At 43.8% G+C, this 23,016-nt stretch overlaps 1 protein-coding gene across 1 annotated transcript in view; it reads right to left on the bottom strand.

Moving 5' to 3' along the window:
• Positions 1-23,016, bottom strand: part of UBA7 (ubiquitin like modifier activating enzyme 7) — a 53,192-nt gene that overhangs the window by 22,944 nt on the left and 7,232 nt on the right. Inside the window, 7 exon segments of the mRNA XM_060238823.1 lie at positions 805-970; positions 1,199-1,354; positions 10,256-10,336; positions 21,450-21,608; positions 21,812-21,958; positions 22,275-22,367; positions 22,746-22,895. Of these exon segments, the coding sequence (XP_060094806.1) occupies positions 805-970; positions 1,199-1,354; positions 10,256-10,336; positions 21,450-21,608; positions 21,812-21,958; positions 22,275-22,367; positions 22,746-22,895 (952 nt within the window).

Raw genomic sequence — 23,016 nt, 5'->3', positions numbered from 1 at the left:
AACTGCTTGGGACCTTCTGCATGCAAAGCAGATTCTCTGCCATTGAACCATAAACTTTCCATTGACAGCCAACCCTTTGTGAAGTGTTCCTGATCTGCAGGAGCAGGTTAACTTCCCATCCAAGAGGCATGAGGTGGCCAGCACAAATACTGTCAAGATCTATCTTGCACCCAGCTAATAGTCCACCTGCAATGCTTTTCTTCTGCTGCTTTGAAAATATTATGCCCTGAGTGATAGGATATGGTCAGAAGGTATATGCTATAACAGACTTCCTGAAGGTCTGGGTCTTGTCTTGCCAGAATGGGAAATCTCTTGGGAACCCGGTGGATAAAGCGTTCAGTTCTAGCGGCGGCGGGTGGTGGTGGTGGGATCTAAATCAAATAAATATGCATGCTTTTTCATCTACAAGGCTGTATCAAAAGATGTACGCAGCAGCAGCTATTAGTGACTCAAACACAAGAGTGAGGGTAGAGTGGAAGGAACTTTCAGTTACCAAAAGGGTGACTGTCCATATCTACAGAGTTCTTTATCCTTGCCATGACCCCTTCCCCTGGTTGTCCTTTTCTGCAGTATTCCACCTTTCCTTCTCTTCACCATCCTAGCATATGCTACAAAAATGTCAAAGTCCTGTTGAAACTGTAATGAAGTCTACAAAGTGCTTTGAAAACAGTTCATAAACACTGAAAGGATTATTCATATTAAATCAAAGTCTGCACAAAAATCCTGTTCACAAACTTCATTCTGAATATGGCTTGATCATACCCAAAGCGAGATAAACTTTGGCAAGCCCTCTGGAACACTCACTGGCTTGCAGGCTATCCAGGGCAGTGGCTACACCATCCAAGCCAAGGAAGAATTCATCTCCATAGTAGCACTCTGTATCAGGCCCAACCTGATTTTGCTCAGCTGTTACATTGACATAGGGATTCATAAGCTTTATGGCAGCTGCTGCCATTTCTGACTTCAGCTTCTATAGACACAAAGAGAACATTATTAAGTGGAGCTAGAATGGAAATCAACAAAAATTACTTTATTTGGTCAACTGCCCAAAGAAATTAGCCAAGGCAACATGAGAAATAGCCATATCAGAGCCTGGTTTTTCCTTTTCAGCATAATGAATGGGCTTTTAATATTCCTTGAGGCCCATACATACACTTTCCTAAAGGCTCTTTCTCACCAACATCTCTGCAAGACTTACAGACACATCCTGTGATCGAAAGAGGAACTGATGGCTGAGGTTGGAATATTCAATTTTGTTCATGTTTGTCACAGTGATGTTCCCGCCCTCACAAGCAGCCACGCCAATCATTGCAAAGTTCTTCAAGAGCTCACAGCCAATGGCACCCGCTCCTACCTGAGAAAGTGACAATTAAGATAGATACAAAAGACCTAGGACATTCTGGATGCAACTCTGAGCTTACTTGGTCTCAATATCTCTTGGGGTAGGGTGCGGGGATAAGGGGACAGGAGACACTTCCAAGTTATGTGACTGTTTCTAGTACAAGATTTTCCTTCATGTGAATTTACTGGATTGATTCCCATCAGGGCTTTTTATGTAGAAAAGGCCCAGCAGAAACTCATTTGCATATTAGGCCACACCCCCTGACATCACCATTTTTACACAGGTTTTTTGTGGGAAAAGCCCAGTAGGAATTCATTTGCATATTAAGTCACACCCCTTGACACCAAGCCAGCTGGAACTGCATTCCTGTGCATTCCTGCTAAAAAAAAAAAAGCCCTGATTCCCATGCAGGAATATATATAGAAAGCAGTTATTCAGAATGGAAACATATATACATGCTTTTCAGGAATGATTCACAAACAGGAAACTAGTTTCTTATAGTTTTTGATTGCATTTCTTTCATGGGAAACTTAAGTTGGCTTTAATTTCTAACAAGATGTTTTATTCTTGAATTCCTTCACATGGAGAAAAATGTTTATGTTCTAAGAAACCAAAATCAAATGGAATGATGTCTAGTGAAGTTACAGAAGTGGTATAAACATTAGAAACATCAGGAAGCCATTGTGCTAGTCTCAACAGATTAATACTGCCCTTCAGGAAGTGGAAAGGAGCACATATTTTAAGGAACAACAGATTAAGCTCTCTCTCTTTGTGATAAATGAATCACTGGACACAATTTATGCTACAGATGCCCATTAGCAAAAACTTGAGAGAAAGGGAAAATATTTGTCTCCAAAATATATTTTTGATTCCATCTGGCATTATGACTAAACTCTAATTTGTAACACAACAAGAACTGGAAGGAAAACCTAAAACCTCATCCGATCTATGAGCCAATTCATCGAATGTGTGTAACACATAAAGAACAATGTAAAACATTAAAACAAGAAAAAGGAGTAAAACCGGGATGTAATATCAAACCCAACCCTCTTTTATCCAATAAATCAACTATCTTCCAATCCTTTTTGAAACTGTTGTGAAGTCCAGGATTACCAGTATATGACTCAGCAAGACACTACCTGTTACACACTAGTGACCTCACCATGCTCTCACCTACACAAGAAGGAACCTGTGCGGAAGTCTGAATCAGAAATCTAGAAAATGATGCATTACTTATGAACACACAGTTGAATTTCAATGGAGAAAAAAAATCCACAGCAGTCAAGAAGTAGCAATGCTATGAAATCACAATGGGAGTAAATCCCATTGAGCTATTCATAGCCATATTTTTTAATATTTTTCCCTAATCAGACGGATGGGAAGTTATAATTTTGGTTCTGTTCTGAAAAATACAGAGCTATTTCCACTATTCAGATCCTGCAAAGCCCCATCCTCAGAGAGAGTCTTACTTTGCAATCTTATGCAGAGTTATTATAGGATGGCACTGGAAGTATATTTATTCAGCAGTAAGTTTCACTTAATGCAAATGGATGGAACTTTTTCCTCCCAGCAACTGCAATTAATCCTTTAATAAATCATTTCCTGATCTCATTAGGAACAGCAATCCCACCATTTACTCTCTTTCTCTCTTTTTAAGTTGATCTGTCAACATGGCTATTTCACTGGTGTGCACCTGCAGAGCTACAAAACATGCACAAACAAAATGATCCTTGATGGATTGGGAAAATGTTTGACTTGGCTTAGTGTATGGAACATTAAAAAGTGAAGGAGAAGAACAAATGAAAGACAAGAAACAACCCTCCAGGACCTGATAGATTCAAAAGCAGAGAAGCACCTCTCTCGCCAGTGTAAGAAAGCAGGAGGAAATTCCAAGCTAGATGGTTTCAAAGGCTGCCTCTCCATTGCTTAAAATTCAGCTATAAAAGATACTGGATGTTCTTGATCGACACTCCTACCTTTTTACATTTCAATAAATAGACACCCACACACCACAGTTTGGATCTGGAATGTAGCACTAGGAAGAGACTGAAGTCCTTCTGCCATTGATCTGGTGCAACTTGGCCTTCTAGAGTATTATTTGTCCCATCAGTAAATGTGTGAAAGGAGAGCATATAAAATTCTACAGTTCTGATACCAAGTCCTAATCCCATCAGCACTCCAAGACATTTTTAATAAGCTGTAAAATCAAGAAACGGAGGGGTGCTATCAACAGCCTGATTGTCCCTCCTGCCAGGAGCATCAGTAGCACTTTGTCTTTCCATTTGTTCTAGCATTGCAATTCTTCTCAAAGGGAAAAAAAAGAGATAAAGGAAATTCTCCATAAACTAAATTTTTAAAGAAGAGAGGGGGGAATAGCAAAAAAAGACACTAGACCTTAATTGCACAGGGCTACAACTTTTTATGCAGTTATAACAATTCAAGACAGCATGGCTATTTTGAATAGGACCTCAGTGGGATTACTTCTGAGTAAACATGCTTAGACTGGTGCTGAAAATCAATACAAAGTGCAATTCTAAGCAGACTTCAATGGATTTAGAAGGACAGAACTCTCCTTTGGGTTGTTCTGTAAAATGCATTTAAAGAATGTAAATTATGCATGTCTGGGCCTAACAATTAATGTGTTCTGAAACTTCAGGGAAGGCCATCAAAGCATTGCAGGAAAAAAAGCACTGCAAATCTTGAATCAAATTAGAGTTTATATGCTAATTAGATATAACCAGGGGCTTTTTATACCTGCACAAAAAAAATTCCAAATTCTGCACCCAGAAAACTGGAATGCTATACTAAAAACAGATTAAGCAAATCAAGAAACATTATGCAAATTTGAATCTTTTATAAATAGTCAATTTGCATTGTTTATTCTTACCCCAGGATCTGAGCTGTGGTAGACAGGCATGCACTAAGGAGAAGCTCTACTATCTAAACTCAAGAGCCTTTTTCTGAAGCTGCCTAACCAATTTCAAACCTACTTCAAACCTATAGAGGCCACAGAGTAAAGATTCTTAGGAATCCATGCCAAATTTCCCATAAAAGTTATGCATGCAGAACTACAGATGGTGACACCCTTGGATATAAACCTTACTGACCATTGCAATTGCCATTTACACCATAAGCCAAGCAGTTTTATTTTGTGGTTAGTAAGATCTGGGGTCCACCTTTAAAAATTTGCTACACTTTAGGATGAAATCCTTCCAGGTTTCTTCACTGGCAACTATGTGAGCAAATGTTATATTTACAAAGGAACTCCAGCAACAGCTGCAGAGCAGATCTGGATCAGTTACTCATCATACAAAAATTATTATTCATCTTCTGGTGCAGTCATCACAAAGTACTGGAAAATAGGCACTGAAGTTAAGAGAAAAATCAGCTCGGTCTCATGTCATCAATGCCCAAATGAATAAACTATCTCCTGACCAGCAAAGGGAACAATCTAAAGCAAATGCAATTTTTTAAAAACAAAAGAGATCCACGTAGGTCACTTGAGAGACTTACAGATTTCTGTGTAAGCTATTTAACAATAGCAGATAGCCTCTTCACAGAGAAACAGGCAGTGATCATAAGAAATGACAACTGAGAATGAGGAGGAACAAAACAGGCTTTCCTCGCAGATCTCTGTGACCAGTGTAAAGGGACCCATTCTCTCTGATGCCCTGCACAAGACGGAATTAAATTCAACAAGGAACAGCATCTAAATATTGAGACGGGGCAGAGTGCACTTGGTTACACTGTAGCCCACCAATTGAGTAAAAAGAGGCTCCAAGGAAAAGTGAAGGGGGGAATGTCCCATTCTACCCTGCTTTTCTTCATTATCTGCTACTCCATAGTCTGCCTTTTCTTATGGGTTTAGAAGAGAGAGAGCTATGAGCGGGGGACATGGTAGAGGTTTATAAAATTATACATGGGGTGGAGAGAGTTGACAAAGGACATTTTTTCTCCCTCTCCCGAGGTACCAGAATTCAAGGGCATCCAATGAAGCTGATCGGCAGTAGATTCAGAATGGACAAAGGAAATACTTCTTTACGCAGTGAGTGATTAAAATGTGGAATTCATTGCCAGAGATATAGCGATGGCCACAGATATAGACAACTTTAAAAGGGGATTAGACAGATTCATGGAGGAAATCAATGGTTACTAGCCATGGTGACTAAAGAGAACCTCTATATTCAGAGGCAGTCAGCTTCTGAATACCAGTGCCAGAAAGCAACATCAGGCTTGAGAAGACCTTGGCCTCTATATCCTGTTGTTTGGCCTCCAGAGGAACTGGCTGGCTGCTGTGCCAAACAGGATGCTGGACTAGATGGACCACTGGTCTGATTTAACAAGGCTCTTTTCTTATGTTCTCACGTAGTCTACTGCACACCCACCCCACTTTATATTGCTGACCTGTATCAGTATCACCCAGACTGTGCCAGGGAAGACTAGTGAGCAGCAAGTTGGGTTGAAGCATGCCTTGAAAGCTAAGCTACCATGTGGGGTGCATAGACCACTTCACACTTGCCAGTGCAAAGTAGACTTAAGGCAATGCTGATCTCTTCTCTCTGCTAAAACAAGGGTAGAAACTTAATTTCAATAGATAAAATAAAACAAAACCAAGGATGCACTAGCAGTGGGATAATGTGAGGGAATCCCAGAAGCATCATTATCATTGTCCAACAAGAGTGGTTCCATTCTCATACCCAATTGACTGGGGAAAGCAAACAGCAAGTCTTTAGGAGACAATACTAGCTTGGTTGCCTCAAAGTATAGCAAATCCCATTGCCTCTTTACCAAGTGCCAAAGCCAAGCAGCCCTGCACATTTGTTGCTTTTGGCTCATGCCTTTAATATAGTTCACATTAATGTACTTTACCCTAAGAGAAGCCATGTTGGATCAGGCCAATGGCCCATCCAGTCCAACACTCTGTGTCACATGGTGGCAAAAAAAACCCCAGGTGCCATCAGGAGGTCCATCAGTGGGCCAGGACACTAAAAGCCCTCCCACTGTGCCCCCCCCAGTACCAAGAATACAGAGCATCACTGCCCCGGACAGAGAGTTCCATCAATACCCTGTGGCTAATAACCACTGATGGACCTGCACTCCATATGTTTATCCAATCCCCTCCTGAAGCTGTCTATGCTTGTAGCTGCCACTACCTCCTGTGGCAGTGAATTCCACCCTTTGGGGTGATTACATTTATTAAATTCTGGTACTTTGGGAGAGGGAGAAAAAACTCTCTCCACCCCATGTATAATTTATTACATTTATTAAAGATTACATTTATTAAAGATTTTCCTCCCTTTCCACCCATGTTTCAACTAACAACTTAAGGGAATAGATCTTAGCAGCTGTTCTTGTGATTATAAAAACTGCAACACATTCTTTCTCTACTAATTATGGAAGAAGCCCTTGAAGTCTTCCAAAAGACTTGCTCGAGCTGCTAGAGCACAAGCTGCTAAAGATCTACCAGTACTTTTGAAGGGATTTTCATGAGAAGCTGTTTAAGACAGCTAGTTGGCTACACCACAGCCACATTTAATCTTCTGAAGGACAGTTAGAATAACAACAACAAACATTTTTGGAACTAAAATATCCATCTGATGAAGACAAGAAACAGGCCAACAAAGTCAGAATGGTGCCCTGTAGCAAGACAGGTCCAAAAGAGAGAATAACCAGCAGTGGTCACATACAGCTCTTAACTCAAAACAGTTCAACACATGATCAGCAACTTATAATCTCTACTGGATAATGACAGTTCTTATGCACACGTACTAGGGGGCAAACCTTTTCTTGCACACAGACAGGCCCCTCAGTCTCAAACAACTCCTCATCCACAATAATACATATCTAATTTGAACATAGACACCGGTACCAAGGCTTGTAATAAACCCTGATGCCAATTTTGCTGCCACATACACCCACACAACCTGATCACTGGATCTAACAACATCAACTACACCATCTCAGGCTCATTCATTTGCTCATCACCAACACTGTATATGCCATTAAATGCCAAAAATGCCCTTCAGTTCTCTATCTCTACATAGGGCAAACAGGTCAAACCTTATGCCAAAGGATAAATGGGCACAAATCTGACATTAAGAACCGCAAAACTGAGAAACCTGTAGGAGAACACATCAATCTCCCAGGCCACTCAATGAGAGATCTCAAAGTAGCTGTTTTATTGCAAAGGAATTTCAGAAAGACTGGAATGGAAGATTGCTGAATTACAAGTTATTACAACACTCAGGACAATGGAACACCCAGGGCTTAACAGAGATATCAACTTCTTATCTCACTACACATGCTAAGTCACTCACTTCTCAGTTCTTGCTTACACACAGAATTAAACTTCGTTGGTTTTAAAGGTGTCACTGGACAAACTTAGTTCTCACATCTGTTAAGTCTTTTATTATTATTTACAACAGAGACTGGCTGTTGTAGATTTTCCGGGTTGCGTGGCTGTGGTCTTGGTGTTGCGAGACCTGACATTTTGCCAGCAACTGTGATTGGAATCACAGAAAACTGGACCCAGGAAACTGGAGAAAACCATGGCCACACAGCCCAGAAAATCTACAACATCCAATCTCTCCCTTGCTTATACCCAGAATTGAACTTTATTGGTCTTGGAGGTGCTGCTGGGTTTAAACTCAGTTCTCACATTTGTTAACTCTTGCATTTGTTTGCTAATTTACTGCTATTCACAGATCTTACAAACTGCTTTAATCCAATCTCAGCTATACTTATTGCCCAGTTACTTATGTATCTAGACTCTAACTAGCCCTTCCTGGTAACTAAACTCCCCACCCTCTCTCTCCCTGTATGTAGTGCTTTTTTGCGCCCAAGGTGAGGGGTGGGTGGGGCAGGCACACCCCCATGATCCTGTGGCTTGAGGGAGGGAGGGCGATTATGAAGAGACACTAGGCCAGCCAGGGGGCGGGGCTGCAGCTATGACTTGGATTTGGGGGGGGGGATCAGGGAGATTCCAGCTGGGGTTTCCAATCGCTGTCTAGTTCAGGGGGGGCAGGTGGCAAACTGCTGCTGGCACTTCAGCAGAGGCTAGCCATGGGCAACAAGGGGGGGGGGATCTTGAAAGCCTGGCATGGAGGGAAGGTCTCTGTCCTGAGGACTGTGCAGCCTGACTAACACAAGCATATTAAACCGACAGAGTGAGGAGGGGACAAGAGCCTCCAAAGGGTGTCTTTGATGGGGTGGGGGGATTTATTCTGGGTTCTTCAGTGGCCCTGTCTTGGCTAGCCTCCAAGGTAAAAACTGAGCACTGTGTGCATCTTCAGCGGAGAACCACAGGAAGAGTCTTGCTCACCCATGCCCACCCAGGCTGCCGAAGCTGAGCTGTTTGGCAGCCTGCTTAGCACCTGATCCTCACCATCTGGCCCAGGGGTCCTAGGAACATGGGGGCCGACATATTCCTCTCCCCTTCCACCCAAGGTCCAGCTGGCAGGAAACGCCTGGTGTCTGGTGCGCACAGGGATGGGTGTTCATGGGAGCTTGCTGCACAGTTTCTTTGGCACCATAGGACTCTGAGGGTCACACCTGTGGGAAAGAATGGAGGCAGAGGGAAAGGAACTGTGCAGCCTCTTGGCTAATGAAAGCGGAAGCGCCTATGCCTGGCCAGCACACCCAGGATCCGTGCGCAACAGTGTACAATGACGTGCGGCAAGAGACACTCAGCCAACAGTGGCACACCACATTCCCTGCTAATCTGATTTGTGTGAATGATAAGGCAAAGAGGGCTGAGTCTTTATCTCCAGTGTAGATACAGAGATTCAGGAAACTGAAGATTCCGGGTTGTCACCAGATCCAAGAGAGCTGTAGCCCATGTCAGGGCAAAATGGCTAGTATAGGTGCCCAACCACTCCCCTAGAGAAACTGGGGGATCCCCTTCTGCCATCCCACTAAGAGCCTTTGAACTGATCCCTCCTCCTCCTCCATGAATGGGTGTCTTCTCCTTTTAAAAGCCTGTTATACTACCTGCATACAGGCCTCTCCTTGGGACCAGAAGCCTTTCTCTTGGAACAGTATTCACTTCACTTGCCATCTTTTCGAGCTTACACAGGAGGAGGTACTGCCAGCCAAGCCCCCAGTGCACACACCCACCCTCTCCCCCTGTGCCAGCCAGCCAGCAGCTGCTCCAGCAGCGGGTACCTGAGCCAAAGAAGTCACATCCTGGGCAGGCCATGGAGGGAGAATGGTGGTAGCAGAAGCAGGAGGGCTGGCCATGGTGTGGGAGGCAGCCAGGCATGGGGCTGGGCAGTGGCAGCGGCGGCAGCAGCAAAGGTGGGCACCACACTGAGTCCTGGGGCAGCTGAGGTGGCGCACATGGGAAGGGGGCACCTGCTGCCCCTGTGGCCAGATGCCATCCTAGGTGATGGCCTACCTGGTTGACTTCCTAGGGCCAGCCCTACCTATATGTAATGGTTGAGGATGTCTTATTTCACTGTATTTGAAGATGGATATAAGCAAGAAAAAACTTATACCTTGAATAAAACTTTGTTGGTCTTAAACATGCCACTAGACTCAAACTTTACTCTGCCTCTTCAGACCAAGACAGTTACCTACCTCATTCTAGAATCAATTACCTAAGAAGGAAGTGGACTGTCTTCAGGACAAAGTTGGAAAATTTTCTAGTCAGTGATATTTATGGTGTTGCTGCATGCTTTGATTCACAGCAAATGGCTGAACTAGACAACTCAATGGATTCTTACAACTTTCTGATTCTGTGGGTCCCATTTACTACTAACATACTTGGCCTTCTCCTTTCTTCCTGTCCCCTTCTAACAGGCCTAGCCCACATAAGGCACACCCATACCAAGCATACCCCTCATCCTCAATTTGTTCTTGGGACCTCTTCTTCATGTGACCACCCTGATCCCACATTTGGCCTGCTCAACTCACCACAAAGTATTTCTGCTTCCCAAGCTGTTCCTGGAAGTCAGCACCAAAAATGGCAAGTTGCCCATCATAGCAGCTGTCATGCTGTCAGAAAGCAGAGATGGCAGGCATTAGGTATCCAAAAGGAATGCTCCAAACAGGGGGAAATGGGAGGTTAATGCAGTTTTTAAGGGGCCAATCACTGCTAGCTCCAATAGGTGCAGAATTTGGACTCCTTTTGAACAGAAGTTCAGTCAAGTAACAAAAAAGACAGAAACTTTCTATCTGCCTAAAGTTATTGACTTTGACAGGAATGATCTATCAGTAGAAGTCCACCGTGTACGTCATCATGAGCAGGCTCAAAGATAAAACAAGATATGTTTATTTATTCATCTGTCTAACCAGTCCATACATTGGCTTGGATCCACCAGAATATTTTTGTGGATGGAAATTTTTTTACCTGCATAAGTTCTGTACTCCCCTCATTGTGACCCCAAATGCTCCACAAAACACTGCTCAAGGGGGCAGGAAACCCAAAGGAACGGCATTAGGCGGACTTTTGGGCTGTGCAGGAGGGGAAGGTGAGAACATCACGTTGCCTAGACAGAAAGCTTTCTGTCCGCAGAAAAACTTTGGTGGATTCAACCCATAAAGTTGGGGGTAGGATATCTTATTGTAACATGAAATGGGGCACAGAAGTGCAGCAAGTGTAGGCAGAAAGATTATCACAAAGGGATCTAAAGATATGCTGAGGAAGCCATTGCAAGACAATGTGAAAGAGCAAAATACTACAGGCAAGGTCCATGGCCAGATTGTCAGACATGTCACTGAGCTACAAAAAGCAACTGTAGAGGCCCCTAATATGGACCATTCAGGCCTGCAGGGGGAGAATTAATTCTTTCCTCTGTGCTGTTTCCCCAATCACAAATGTATGCTTTAAGCCCAAAGGAGAAAACATAGGCACAATGTGGATATGAGAGTAGTACAGTTATTAGTTGGATTAGGACTAGGAAGATCAGGCTCCAAATCTCAACTCAGCCTTGAAGCTCATTGGGTGATGTTGGACCATCCCCCCCCCCCCTCTCTGCCTAACCTACCTCTCAGGTTGTTGTAGGGATAAAATGGGGGAGAGCCAGGTATGCGACCCTGAGCTCCCTAGAGAATGGTTGGAATAAGATTATCTCCACCCCTGCCCCTTCTTGGTGGTGCAGGAAGTGATAGAATCCCCCCCCCCATCCCAAGCAACAATCCTCTCCACACAGTTGAGCTTTAGAGCTCAAAGCAATATAGCTGGGGGCGGGATCTGATTAAAGAACTTAGAAGGACCCCTACCTGGATCAACTGCAGGGACTGTCCACAAGCAAACTCTAGCCAGAGTAAACTGGGAGCCTTTTTTTTTTTTTTGCTCTGGCTCAAAGGGGGAAAGTACACTGTACCATGCTCTGGGCATGATGTTGTATGAAAGCAGGCCAGTAGCTAAAAGGGCGGGGAGACCAGACCCATCCTTTCAACCCCCTCCCCCTTCTAACTGTATGGCTCCTCTATTGGAGGGCATCCAGTCTGTTCCCTTTGCTCACCTGCCACTCACCACGGCTGCATGATCAAAGTAGTAGGCATAGGCAAATGGGATGGGGGGGGCGGTTTACAGTGCTGGTGTGGGGCTCCCGGTGTGATAACATTACAACAGCTTTGTGCAGCTGCTGAGGAAGTTTGTACAGGCAACAAATACACCCATGAAATCCTGTGGAGCGTCGCTTGCTGCCACTGCTGCTGCCACCTCTACTGCAGGGAAAGTGAATGGCCAGAGCAAGGAGGACTTCACCAGCCTGACAGCAGAGGAAAGAGATGGGGGAAGCAGTGGGGGTTGGTCAGCCTTCTCTGGGGAGGGGACTCTTGCAGCCAGCTGCCACAAAAGGTTTTTATTTATCTTGCAGCCAGCTGCACAGGGTTTTGGTTTTTTTAGTTTTTTAAAAAATTGTGACATCATTTGTGATGTCATTTTGGGCCCCGCAGCCCCTCCATCTAACATTTTATCCCTTGGGTCCTCCACCTAAACTTTTCAAGCTACAGGCCTGTATGGAAGCTCCCCCCAAAAGCTGGGGCATCAAGTTGGCCACACAGGGCAAATTCCCATATAGAAGTAGCAACTGTCTGCTACAATCTGCAGCATCAAATAACTTAAAACTGATAAAAAGTTGTAAAACACCAGATACCAGGAGGCAGAAAACTGGGTGACAAGAAAAGTTTTTGTTTGGTGCCTAAAAGTCAATAAAGTAAATGGTGGATGAGTCTCAAAGGGAAAGGTATTCCACAATTGGGGAGCCAACACTGTGAAAGCCTTATCCAGAGTCATCACTTGCCTCATTTCTGTTGACAAGAGCACTGAGAGCAGAGCTCAGGGTGATGAGCCCTTTAGTTGGTGGGCAGGACTGTACAACACTCAGGAGAAGACAGTCCAGGTACCTCACTCCCAAGCAATTTAGGGCTGTACAGGTAAACACCAGTACTTTGAGCTAGCCCTGGTAACATGAGGTTTACCTACAGTCTGATATATTTAAAGATAATGGATGAATTTAATTCAGAAGGGGGTGCCTAGTATAACCCAATGGGGTCAAGGCTCACCTGTGGCTATGGCCTTGACCCTCATTTAGTCGTATGCCCTTTTTAATGCCAGTATCAGACACACACCACCACATTCACTTATCATGAGATTGAGGAAGACAGGTTAACAACAGACATGGCTGTCCACATCATGTCAGCTTTGGGTTCTAACACTCGCCAGTAAATGATAAGCAGTGGGGGGTGGGGAGGAGACATATAAACTGCCATACATTGACATAAAGGAGATTATATACAGAAAGAGAGAGAGCTCTGATCCCATCCAAGATGCCATGATGCAATCGATCTGAAGAGAAACCAGAGATATCGTGATGGAAATGTACAAACAGAACAGTTTTTTTGTTTGTGGGCTGGGGGGGGGGCAGAGGAGTATTTCCCTCAAGGGTCACAAAAGTTTCAGGAACAATGATACCATAAAGCTTGCCAGCTGTGATCTCTGAGCAGGCTCTTGTGTTTGTAATAGATATATAACAGGCAGAAATTCAACAGGAAAAGCTTCCTTAAATCTTCATCTCCAGGTTGGGAGCTGTGGGTTGGGAAGTACCTGGATATTTTGGGAGTGCAGTCTAGGGAGGGAAGGGACCTCAGCAGGGTATAATGCCAAAGAGTCCACCCTCCAAAGCATCCATTTTCTCCAGGAGATCCGATCTTGGTTGTCTGGAGATCAGCTGTTACAGCAGTAGACCTCCAGGTGCCAACTGGAGATTGACAACCCTATCTCCAACCAGGAGAAGCTGCATTTTGGGGGGTATTTTTGTATTTCTCTGTGTGTGAGAGAGAGTGAGTGTATGTGGACCTGGAAGTCTGGTGACTGACCCCTACTGGGGAGCTGGAGGATATTCAGAGATGTGGCTGAATAAAGGCTGCCCCTGCCTCCTGGTATTCCAAGGAGGTCTCCCATTCAAATACTTTAGGCTTGCCAGCCCCCAGGTCCCAGCGGGGGATCCCCTCATTTTGCAGGCTGCTTGTCAGCAGGGGAAAGTCCCACCCCAACAGCCACCATATGCCTTTAGATCTGTGCAAGCTTAAAAGAAGTCTGCAAATTGCCTGTGTTTTGGACTCTATGTGTGCCTTTAAATCTGAGCAAGAGGAACACTGAATGGGCGGGGCAAGTAAGAAGAGCCACTGGGTCTTCCCAGTCAGCGTATGAAACATGTGAGAAAGGAAGAGGAGTGAGAACAGTCCCTTTGTTTGTTTGGAGGGAAACTCCACCCCCTGGGCTGCTCTGCTTTTGTTTTCTTGTTAGCCTGAAGAAGTTGGTTGAAATACAGCAGATGACTAGATTCAGCAACTCCCATGAGTAAATTGCCCCAGTGAGATCACAAAAGTGTTTGTGCGCTGTGTTTGTTTTGGCTGCTTTGTGAAAGTGTGTGGTGCATGTTCACTTTCATTTAGTGGAAGTGTAATTGCTGGGGGACAAGGAAATGAGAACTGTATTCAGGGGAACTGCACTGCTGTATTTTGTTTATTCATTTTTGGGAATGGGAAAGTCTCCTGGATCCACTCCCAAAGTCCCCAGATATTTTCTGAGTTGGACCTGGCAACCCTAAAGTACTTGCCAGAGTGGGCCTTCCTTAGCTTCCGAGATCTGACAAGATTAGGCTTGCCTGGCCTATCCAGGTCAGGGTAAAAAACTGCATTTTTCATTTCCTGCCTATTATACAGGGCTCTTGTGCCTATTATACAAAGGCACAAGAGCCCTGCCACAGGAGAAAAAGAAATGGTAGAACTTTTATCACTCTTCACAGCTTCAGTGAGGTCATACCGTGTCCACCCATTTGTCATGGAACTCTAATGAGTTCCCAGTCTCTCTATCTGTAGCCAGAAGGCAATTTATTCAGCATTAAAGAATACATATGAAAAACAGAGCAGAAATTCTAATCCTCAGATATTGGCTGCAACTGGTAATTTAGCTAGTTCATACCCCACTATGCTTTGAAATTATTCCATGAAAAATGAACTTCTCATAGGTTTGAATAATCAAATTCCTGATTATAACTATGGGAAGGAGTCCTCCTTTTATATCCTTCTTATATAAATGAACTGACCATAACAGTCGTCTTCCACCAAAAGTCAGATTTTTAAAAATGACATGGGATGGAGGCTTGTGCTCAGAGCCCAATGGAAGTAGGGCAGGTAGTAACGAAGATGAAAAACTGGCAGGGGAAAAAAATTAGCTGGAGCCAAATATTTCTGAGAAGTCTGGGAACAAGAGACGGGATGTTGCAAGGCAGTTAACCTTCCCACACTGACATCTGGTAAAGTTAATAATAACAATAACACTGGTAAGCCAATCCATCCTTTCTCCATTTCTCATCAAATCCTTCAGAGTACTTCAGCCAGCACCCTGCCTTGTCTGGATGGCCAAGCCAGCCTCATCTTGGAAACTAAGCAGAGTTGGCCCTGGTTAGTATCTGGATTGGAGACCACCAAGGGAGGCCACAGAGAGAGGCAATGGCAAACCACCTCTGAACATCTCTTTCCTTGAAAACCCTAGACAGTTGCCATAAGTTGGCTATTACTTGATGGCACTTTCCATCCCCACTTCAGCCAGCTAGATAGAAAGTAACTCGTTTCCATACTGTTGTCCATTTATTCTGTTTTCAGCCAGGCTTGAGGTGCTGCTGGAGAGCTAGCAATCAATCTATGCTGCCATTTAACAACTCTAAAGAATTCGATATTCCACTTTGGAACACAGTGGAAAACTTGCTTAACCTGAGCCACAAAATAATCACAAATTAGGCTCCCTGTTTAGGATCTTCAGCATCAATGCCAGATCCTGATCTCTTTGGTTAACAACAACACTTTTCAGATATACAAATGTGTTAGTAAGAACATAAGAGAAGCCAAGTTGGATCAGGCCAATGGCCCATCCAGTCCAACACACTGTGTCACACAGTGGCCAAAAACAAACAACCAAGTGCCATCTAGAGGTCCACCAGTGGGGCTAGAAGCCCTTCCACTGCATCCCTCCCAAGCACCAGAATACAGAGCATCACTGCCCCAGACAGAGAGTTCCAATGATAAGCTGTGGCTAATAGTCACTGATGGACCTCTGCTCCATATGCTTATCCATTCCCCTCTTGAAGCTGTCTATGCTTGCAGCTGCTGCCACCTCCTGTGGCAGTGAATTCCACATGTTAATCACCCTTTGGGCGAAGCAGAACTTCCTTTTATCCATTCTAACCCGACCGCTCAGCAATTTCATTGAATGCCCACAAGTTCTTGTATTGTGAGAAAGGGAGAAAAGTACTTCTTTCTCTACCTTCTCTATCCCATGCATAATCTTGTAAACCTCTATCATGTCACCCCACAGTCGACGTTTCTCCAAGCTAAAGAGCCCCAAATGTTTTAACCTTTCTTCATAGGGAAAGCGTTCCAACCCTTTAATCATTCTAGTTGCCCTTTTCTGCACTTTTCCCAATGCTATAGTATCTTTTTTGAGATGCGATGACCAGAATTGTACACAGTATTCCAAATGAGACCACTGCACACAACTGGTAACCAATTTATACAGGGGCATTATGATGCTGACCTATTTGTTTTCAGTTCCCTTCCTAATAATTCCCAGCATGGCGTTGGCCTTCTTTATTGCAATTGCACTGTTTTGACATTTTCAGTGAGTTATCTACCATGAACCCAAGATCTCTCTCTTGGTCAGTCTCTGCCAGTTCACACCCCATCAACTTGTATTTGTAGCTGGGATTCTTGGCCCCAATGTGCATTACTTTGCACTTGGCCACACTGAACCTTATCTGCCACGTTGATGCCCACTCACCCAGCCTCAACAGATCCCTTTGGAGTGCCTCACAATCCTCTCTGGTTCTCACCACCCTGAACAATTTAATGTCATCTGCAAACTTAGCCACTTCACGGCTTACTCCCAACTCCAGTTCATTAATGAATAAGTTAAAGAGCATGGGGCCCAGTACTGAGTCCTGCAGCACTCCACTGCTTACCATCTTCCACTGCAGTGTTCAAAGTACTTCACATATTGTACTTCAGTAACCTCTAAAGTCAGTATTATCACCCTTATATTATAGATTAAGGGAATACAGCTGATATTTAGTGCCTTGCCTCTATCGATTTAATTGTCAAGGCAAAATTTGAACCAGGGATTCAGGATTGCAATTTTAGTCTTTTAAACCCTTTGCAGTCATTACGATCAACTGTGCGCAAGGGGAGCACACACACAGTGTGGTCCTCTTGATCCAAGTACTTGCCCTGTTGTGTGAGGAGAGCAACATGGAAATTTTTTTACTTCAGTTTAAGCAGCCAACACCCCCGCCCTTAGTTTTTAGCGTACCTATTTGCAGAAACTAGAGGTAGAAAATACACACAACCAATGTTCCCTCTAAGCTGCAGAGTCTTGAGAGCAAAAATTCTACTTTGTGAGCTACAGGCAATAAAGTTGTGAGCTACTGCATAAATGAGTGTGCGCTGGGGCTATCTTTCCTGAGCTAAGAAAAAAATTGTGAGCTGCAGGCTAAAAATCTGTGAGCTAGCTCACACTAACTCAGCTTAGAGGGAACACTGCACACAACTGGTAACCACACATATCAAGAGGATTGTGCTCTGCGCAATCTCCCCTTACTGACAGTTGATCATTGTGGAGAAACACCATTTTGTGTGTGTGGGTTCAACTGTCTGTCCGTGAGTTGGATGAGAGGAGACTATCAAGGTAGGCCTTGGCCTAATCTCCTCCTCATTCCCCCCCTCCCCTCCTGCCTGTAACCAGTAATCTGAGGGCAACTCCTTTAGAGAACAGGAAATCCCTCAAGGTTAGAGGAGATCTGCCTCCAGAATACTGGAGGAGAGAGAGCCAGTTCCTGGGTGGGAACTGCTGTTTATATTATTGAGTTTTGGGCGGGAAGCCAGTCAGTCAACAGTCAACTTGCAACAGATAGAGCCCTGCTCCTGGGCCAGAGTTATTGTGGGGGGATATGTTTGACCAGCTTACCCCAGAATACCTAAGTAAGGTGCCTGCATACCATCTAGATTGGGCATAAATTTAGAGTAGGGTGATGGAGGGTTTTTGCCTATGCTATTTTATTTCTTCTGTTCATTTGTGACATTCCTGTAAATAATTGTGAGTTTTAAATAAATCTTTTAACTGTTGAAGGAGTGAAGTTGCTTTGCACCACATAGTTCTCTCAACCACTTGAAGATGCTAAGAAAGGGTCAAGGAATGCCTAGGAAGTGGAAAAGTGACAAAATGGTCAATTGCCAACTCTCCAGGGGAGCCTCAAAGACCCATGGGAAGAACTGAGGTGGGTTTCTAGTGACACAGGAGGGAGGTTAGGAGACTGTCTCACTTAACCAGAGCCCAAGACAGGGACAGAGGTGGCAGCCATACCTTGAGAAAGTGAAGTGGAATGTCCCCTTCAAGAGGCACAGGAGGAGTAGGCAGACCCACGGCCCATCAGCTGACGTGGACCCAGTCTGCCACAATCATAATGAAAGAAAAGTGCTTCACACACTGCTGTACAAGCTTCCATGCTGTGTAATTACTCTTAATGGACCTGAATGCTCATGGGTAGCAGGAGGTACATGACAGAACACAATGCTACGACCAGGATGTTCAATCCCTTTAATGCAAGATAAAGAGAAAACAGGCTCATATTAATGTGGCACTGAGACATGCGCAGAGGCAGGCACTAACAAGACTTAAACTGAGTATCCTTAAGGGGGTGCTTCTTTTGATAACAATGCCTGTGGGTGGTGGTCCTAACTTGTTGATTGAACTAATCAAGCAACAAGCCTGTCTTCAAAGTCAGAGAAGTCTAGTATTTTAAAAACTGTCCCAAAGCTTGAGATGCCATCTAGTGGCCATTCTACAAAACAGAAACAAAAACATCATACATACTACTTGCCTGCGAACAAAAAAACTGTACCCACACAGTGGAGATTCTCCACATTGAACACATTTCCCCCCTTTTATGCCACTGGAGGGTTTTGGGGAAGCCTTTTAAATGATCAATAAATTATGTTATAACATTATAGCTCTATGTGTGTGTGTGTGTGTGCCGCAAGTCACAGCTGACATATGACAACTCCAGCAAGGGGCTTTCAAGGAAAATGAGAAGCAGAGATGGTTTGCCATTGCCTTCCTCTGCAGAGTCTTCCTTGGAGATACCCATCCAGGTACCAGCCCTGTTTAACTTTCAAGATCTGACAGGATCGAGCTATACCCTCCCATAGCACTATAGCAATTACTTTTTTTTTTAAGTTCTCTGGTTCTGTGGTAGGGGAAATGGTGGCTATGAGGGGCAGGAAGAAAGAAAATGGTGCTGATGTGGGCAAGACTTGAAAATCCACTCTTCTCATCCGGATAGCATGATAAGGTTCTCTTCTTGAAAAGACTGTTGCAAAGCAGATTTGGAAAGGACAAGAAAAAGATGGTTAGAGCACAAGTAGAACATGATGCTGTGTCAATGTTCCCCCCAAAAGTGTTCAAGTTTGGAGGTAAAGTAGAGAAAAACCTCCACATGAAAGCAGTCAAAGAAAGATTTATAACCCAATTCAAAAAGGTTCTCATGTCTGACTTCACCTGTTCTTGCTGAGTGAATAAAAACTGCATATAGGTAGGAGATGGAAGAGTAGGAAATGGTTATATTGAAATTTGTTATTATATTTTATATTTTGCACCAATGAAGTATGACAATGTATATAAAGGACTGTAATATATCCCTTTAACAATTAAAGTGCTAGAGCAAATTAAGGTCAGTTTCCCTGCTACTATCTTTAAAATGCATGTATGGGAGCAGTCAAAAACCATGCAGAAGTGGTTCCACATATTATTAGAAGCAGATGTGTGAATACTTCCTGCTTCCAGTGCTTGCACAAGCAATGTAATGATTGAGGGAGAACTTGCACATGGAAAGTTCACAAATTACATGTGCATCTCCCCCCTGTGAATTTCTCAAGATATACTGGAATTGCAAACAGCAGAACATCAAACAGCATAAGGTGCTCACAACTCCAGTAATGGACACTTCAGAGAAAGTCTGAAGGAGCTCTGAGGCACACATCTTGATAATGCATACTGTAGTGCCAAACTACACAATACAATTTCAGACAAGTCCAGTCCAGAGTTATTTGCCCCAGGCTGTTTCAGCTCAGGAAAAGTTCTGCAGGAGGGAAGGTAGGAGTTTCATCTCTGCACACCACAGACCCAAGCCAAACTGGGCCCGCACAGACTTTTACAACACTGTTCTCTACAGCTGTTGCGTGGAAGCAAGTTAAGTCCTGGAAACCCAGGCCCAATTTATTATGGTCTTATATAGTTTGGCCCTTCTATGTGAGCCTGGCCAAGCTCCAGATGTTTCCAGAAACTAAACCACACACGATAGGTGTATGCTTGACCATTGAAATCATCATCAGTTCTTATGTTCCATATATACAAAAATCTCAAGAAGTAGCCCTTGCAAAAATGACAATTAATTGCCTCATATCCATACTCATTTAAAATGGCCTAACTGTGAGTCTGGTTGTATGTTTTTTTGTTTTTTTTAAATAACCTGTTGACATGTTATTTCCAAAAGAAAACCAGTTAGATTGGTTCAAAAAGGACAGGCAACAACCTGAACGTCAAAGATTATACAGAGGTAAGCGGGTCATGAAGGTGGGATACTTGCCTTTCTAAGTAGAAAACAAAGCTGCCACTTCTGTGCTCCACTGGGAAATGTTTGCTGACTCAGTTATCATGGCTGTCCTGAGGCAGTTTCAGCCTGTTTGTTACTTAATAACCAGTTAAACAGATCAAGATGGGTAATCATGTTAGTCCATCAGTGGCAATAGAAAAAAGCAAGAGTCCAGCAGCACCTTAAAGACTAACACAATTTGTGGTAAGGTATGAGCTTTCATAAGTCACTGCTCACTTCAGTTTTGATAGTCTTTAAGGTGCTATTGGACTCTTGCTCTTAACCAGTGAAATGTATTGCTGCTTCTTGCAGAGGACAAAACATATGAACATATGAAGCTGCCTTATACTGAATCAGACCTTTGGTCCATCAAAGTCAGTATTGTCTTCTCAGACTGGCAGCGGCTCTCCAGGGTCTCAAGCTGAGGTTTTTCACACCTATTTGCCTGGACCCTTTTTTGGAGATGCCAGGGATTGAACCTGGGACCTTCTGCTTCCCAAGCAGATGCTCTACCATTGAGCCACCGTCCCTCCCCTAAAAGTCTCACTGGACCCTCCTGATGCTGCAATCTGCAGCCTGGACAGCATCCATGAAGAAGATAAGTGGCCTCTACATCACAGACAGCTTTGGCTTTTAAATGCAGTATCAATGCTACTGACACAGGTTGCCAGTATCCAGGCGGTAGCAAGAGATCTCATAAATTACAACTGAGCTCCAGGCAACAGAGATCAGTTCACCTGGAGAAAACAGCTGTTTTGGAAGGTGCACATTATACCCTGCCTTCTTCAGACTTCCCTCCCCACCCCCAATTTCCAAGTATTTCTCAACCAAGAGCTGGCAATCATATTCCATCCCATCTTCTGTATTATTTTTTAGAACCCAGATGCACCAGGGGAATATCCTCCAAACATAATAAGACTGCCTGTGTGGTTTCTTCACATACTTCCCCAACTCACCTTCAGCACTTTATGAGCAGCTCCAGCTCCAAAGAAGGCAGTAATAGGATTCAGGTCGCCAGCACATCCATATGCAAAAGTCCGTACCAAATCCTCAGCCAGTGGCTCCTGATCTGTAGCTAGTGTCTGTGCTAGCTTCACCGTCTCCTCTGCATCTGCCTGCCAATAAATAACGATGGATAAGTCCAAGCAAAATATTTTGTTGAGAACAACCATAATGGTTATTTGGAGAAGAAGTAATAATGCAATTTGCAGAAGGAAGTAACATACTGCAGAAAAGCTCAGGGTTCGGGGAAATGGTGCAATCTGAAAGAAGGGCATGAGTTATCAGGATGGAAGGGGGTGGGATTAGAGAATCTTGCCTGATCTCTAGGCCTAGGCAGTCACTTCATTTTGCTCTGGAATAAATGCAGTGCCCAGAAGGCCATGTGAAGGCTGTGATAACGAGACATATTCCCTGTATCAGGAGTCTTGATCTTGGGACTGCTCATGGAGACATGTAAGGAATCCTAGAATACAGAGATAAATGGACAGAAGTACCTGATGTCCCTTCCTATAAGGAAGCAACCTCAGGAACAGTGAATTCCTTCCTCTGTTCCACAGTTTTCTGTGACTGATCCTTATCTTAGATAACCGAGCTGAGGCTCTAGAACATTTCCTGGTGAAGTTCCAGGCCTCAGTTGAGTCCTCCAACTAAAACGTTGTCAGAATAAGATTACTCAGGCCCCATCAGGCGCTGTGTGAAGGCCTGAATCCTGTAGCTTGAAAGGGATAACTTGTTTTCCTACCCCCTGAAATCCCTCAGGTTTTGAAACTAGTACATACAAAGGAGTGCTGTTGAGGTATCTTGACTTGGGTGATGATCCCACCACTTTTATATGGAGAAAAGGAAGATGTGTCACCAATCTCCAAGTTATACTGTCATAGACAAAGAGCACAAAGAATATGACTCCAATTGTGTTTTCTGAGTAGGTCAATATAACTGGAGTTAAATAAAAGCAAACAATCCATTTGCTACTAATGCAGCCTTCACAACACAGGCCTCCCTATTTTGTCTGAAGTAATCTTGATCTACTATACATATAAATATCTCCTGAAGTCCTCAGCATTTATCCAATATGAGAATAATGGTACAACCTTCTGTACACCCCATCATCTTTTTATCAAACTCCCCATAAACATTTTCTTTCTATTATCATCACACTTTCTATTATCATCACTATTGTCATCACACTTTCTTCTGTAAGCTGACATGAACCGTCTGCTCAAACATGTGGAAAAGGATGTAGAAATTACATTACCAGACACATGGATTGGACAGGGCTCAAGGTTGTTAAGTTCATTCATCCCTTCAACCTCTACAAATGTCACCAAATCGCCATTCTCAAACTGGTGGCCTTGTCCTTGCTCATCCTCACAGGCCACTGTCAACACACCAGGGTTACTCTTTAAAGAAAAGATAGGGGGAAATGCTTACTCCTGGATCAAAAGCTAACGGTCTTCATGGAAGTATATAGACTGGATCCAGGATATAAAGGAGGCAAGCACAAGAAGTAAGACATGGGCA

The sequence above is a fragment of the Heteronotia binoei genome, chromosome 5 (assembly GCF_032191835.1).
Source record: "Heteronotia binoei isolate CCM8104 ecotype False Entrance Well chromosome 5, APGP_CSIRO_Hbin_v1, whole genome shotgun sequence".
In the NCBI taxonomy this organism is placed as follows: Eukaryota; Metazoa; Chordata; class Lepidosauria; order Squamata; family Gekkonidae; genus Heteronotia; species Heteronotia binoei.
The sequence above is the reverse complement of the archived record's forward strand: the minus strand, read 5'-3'. Positions and strand labels throughout refer to the sequence as shown.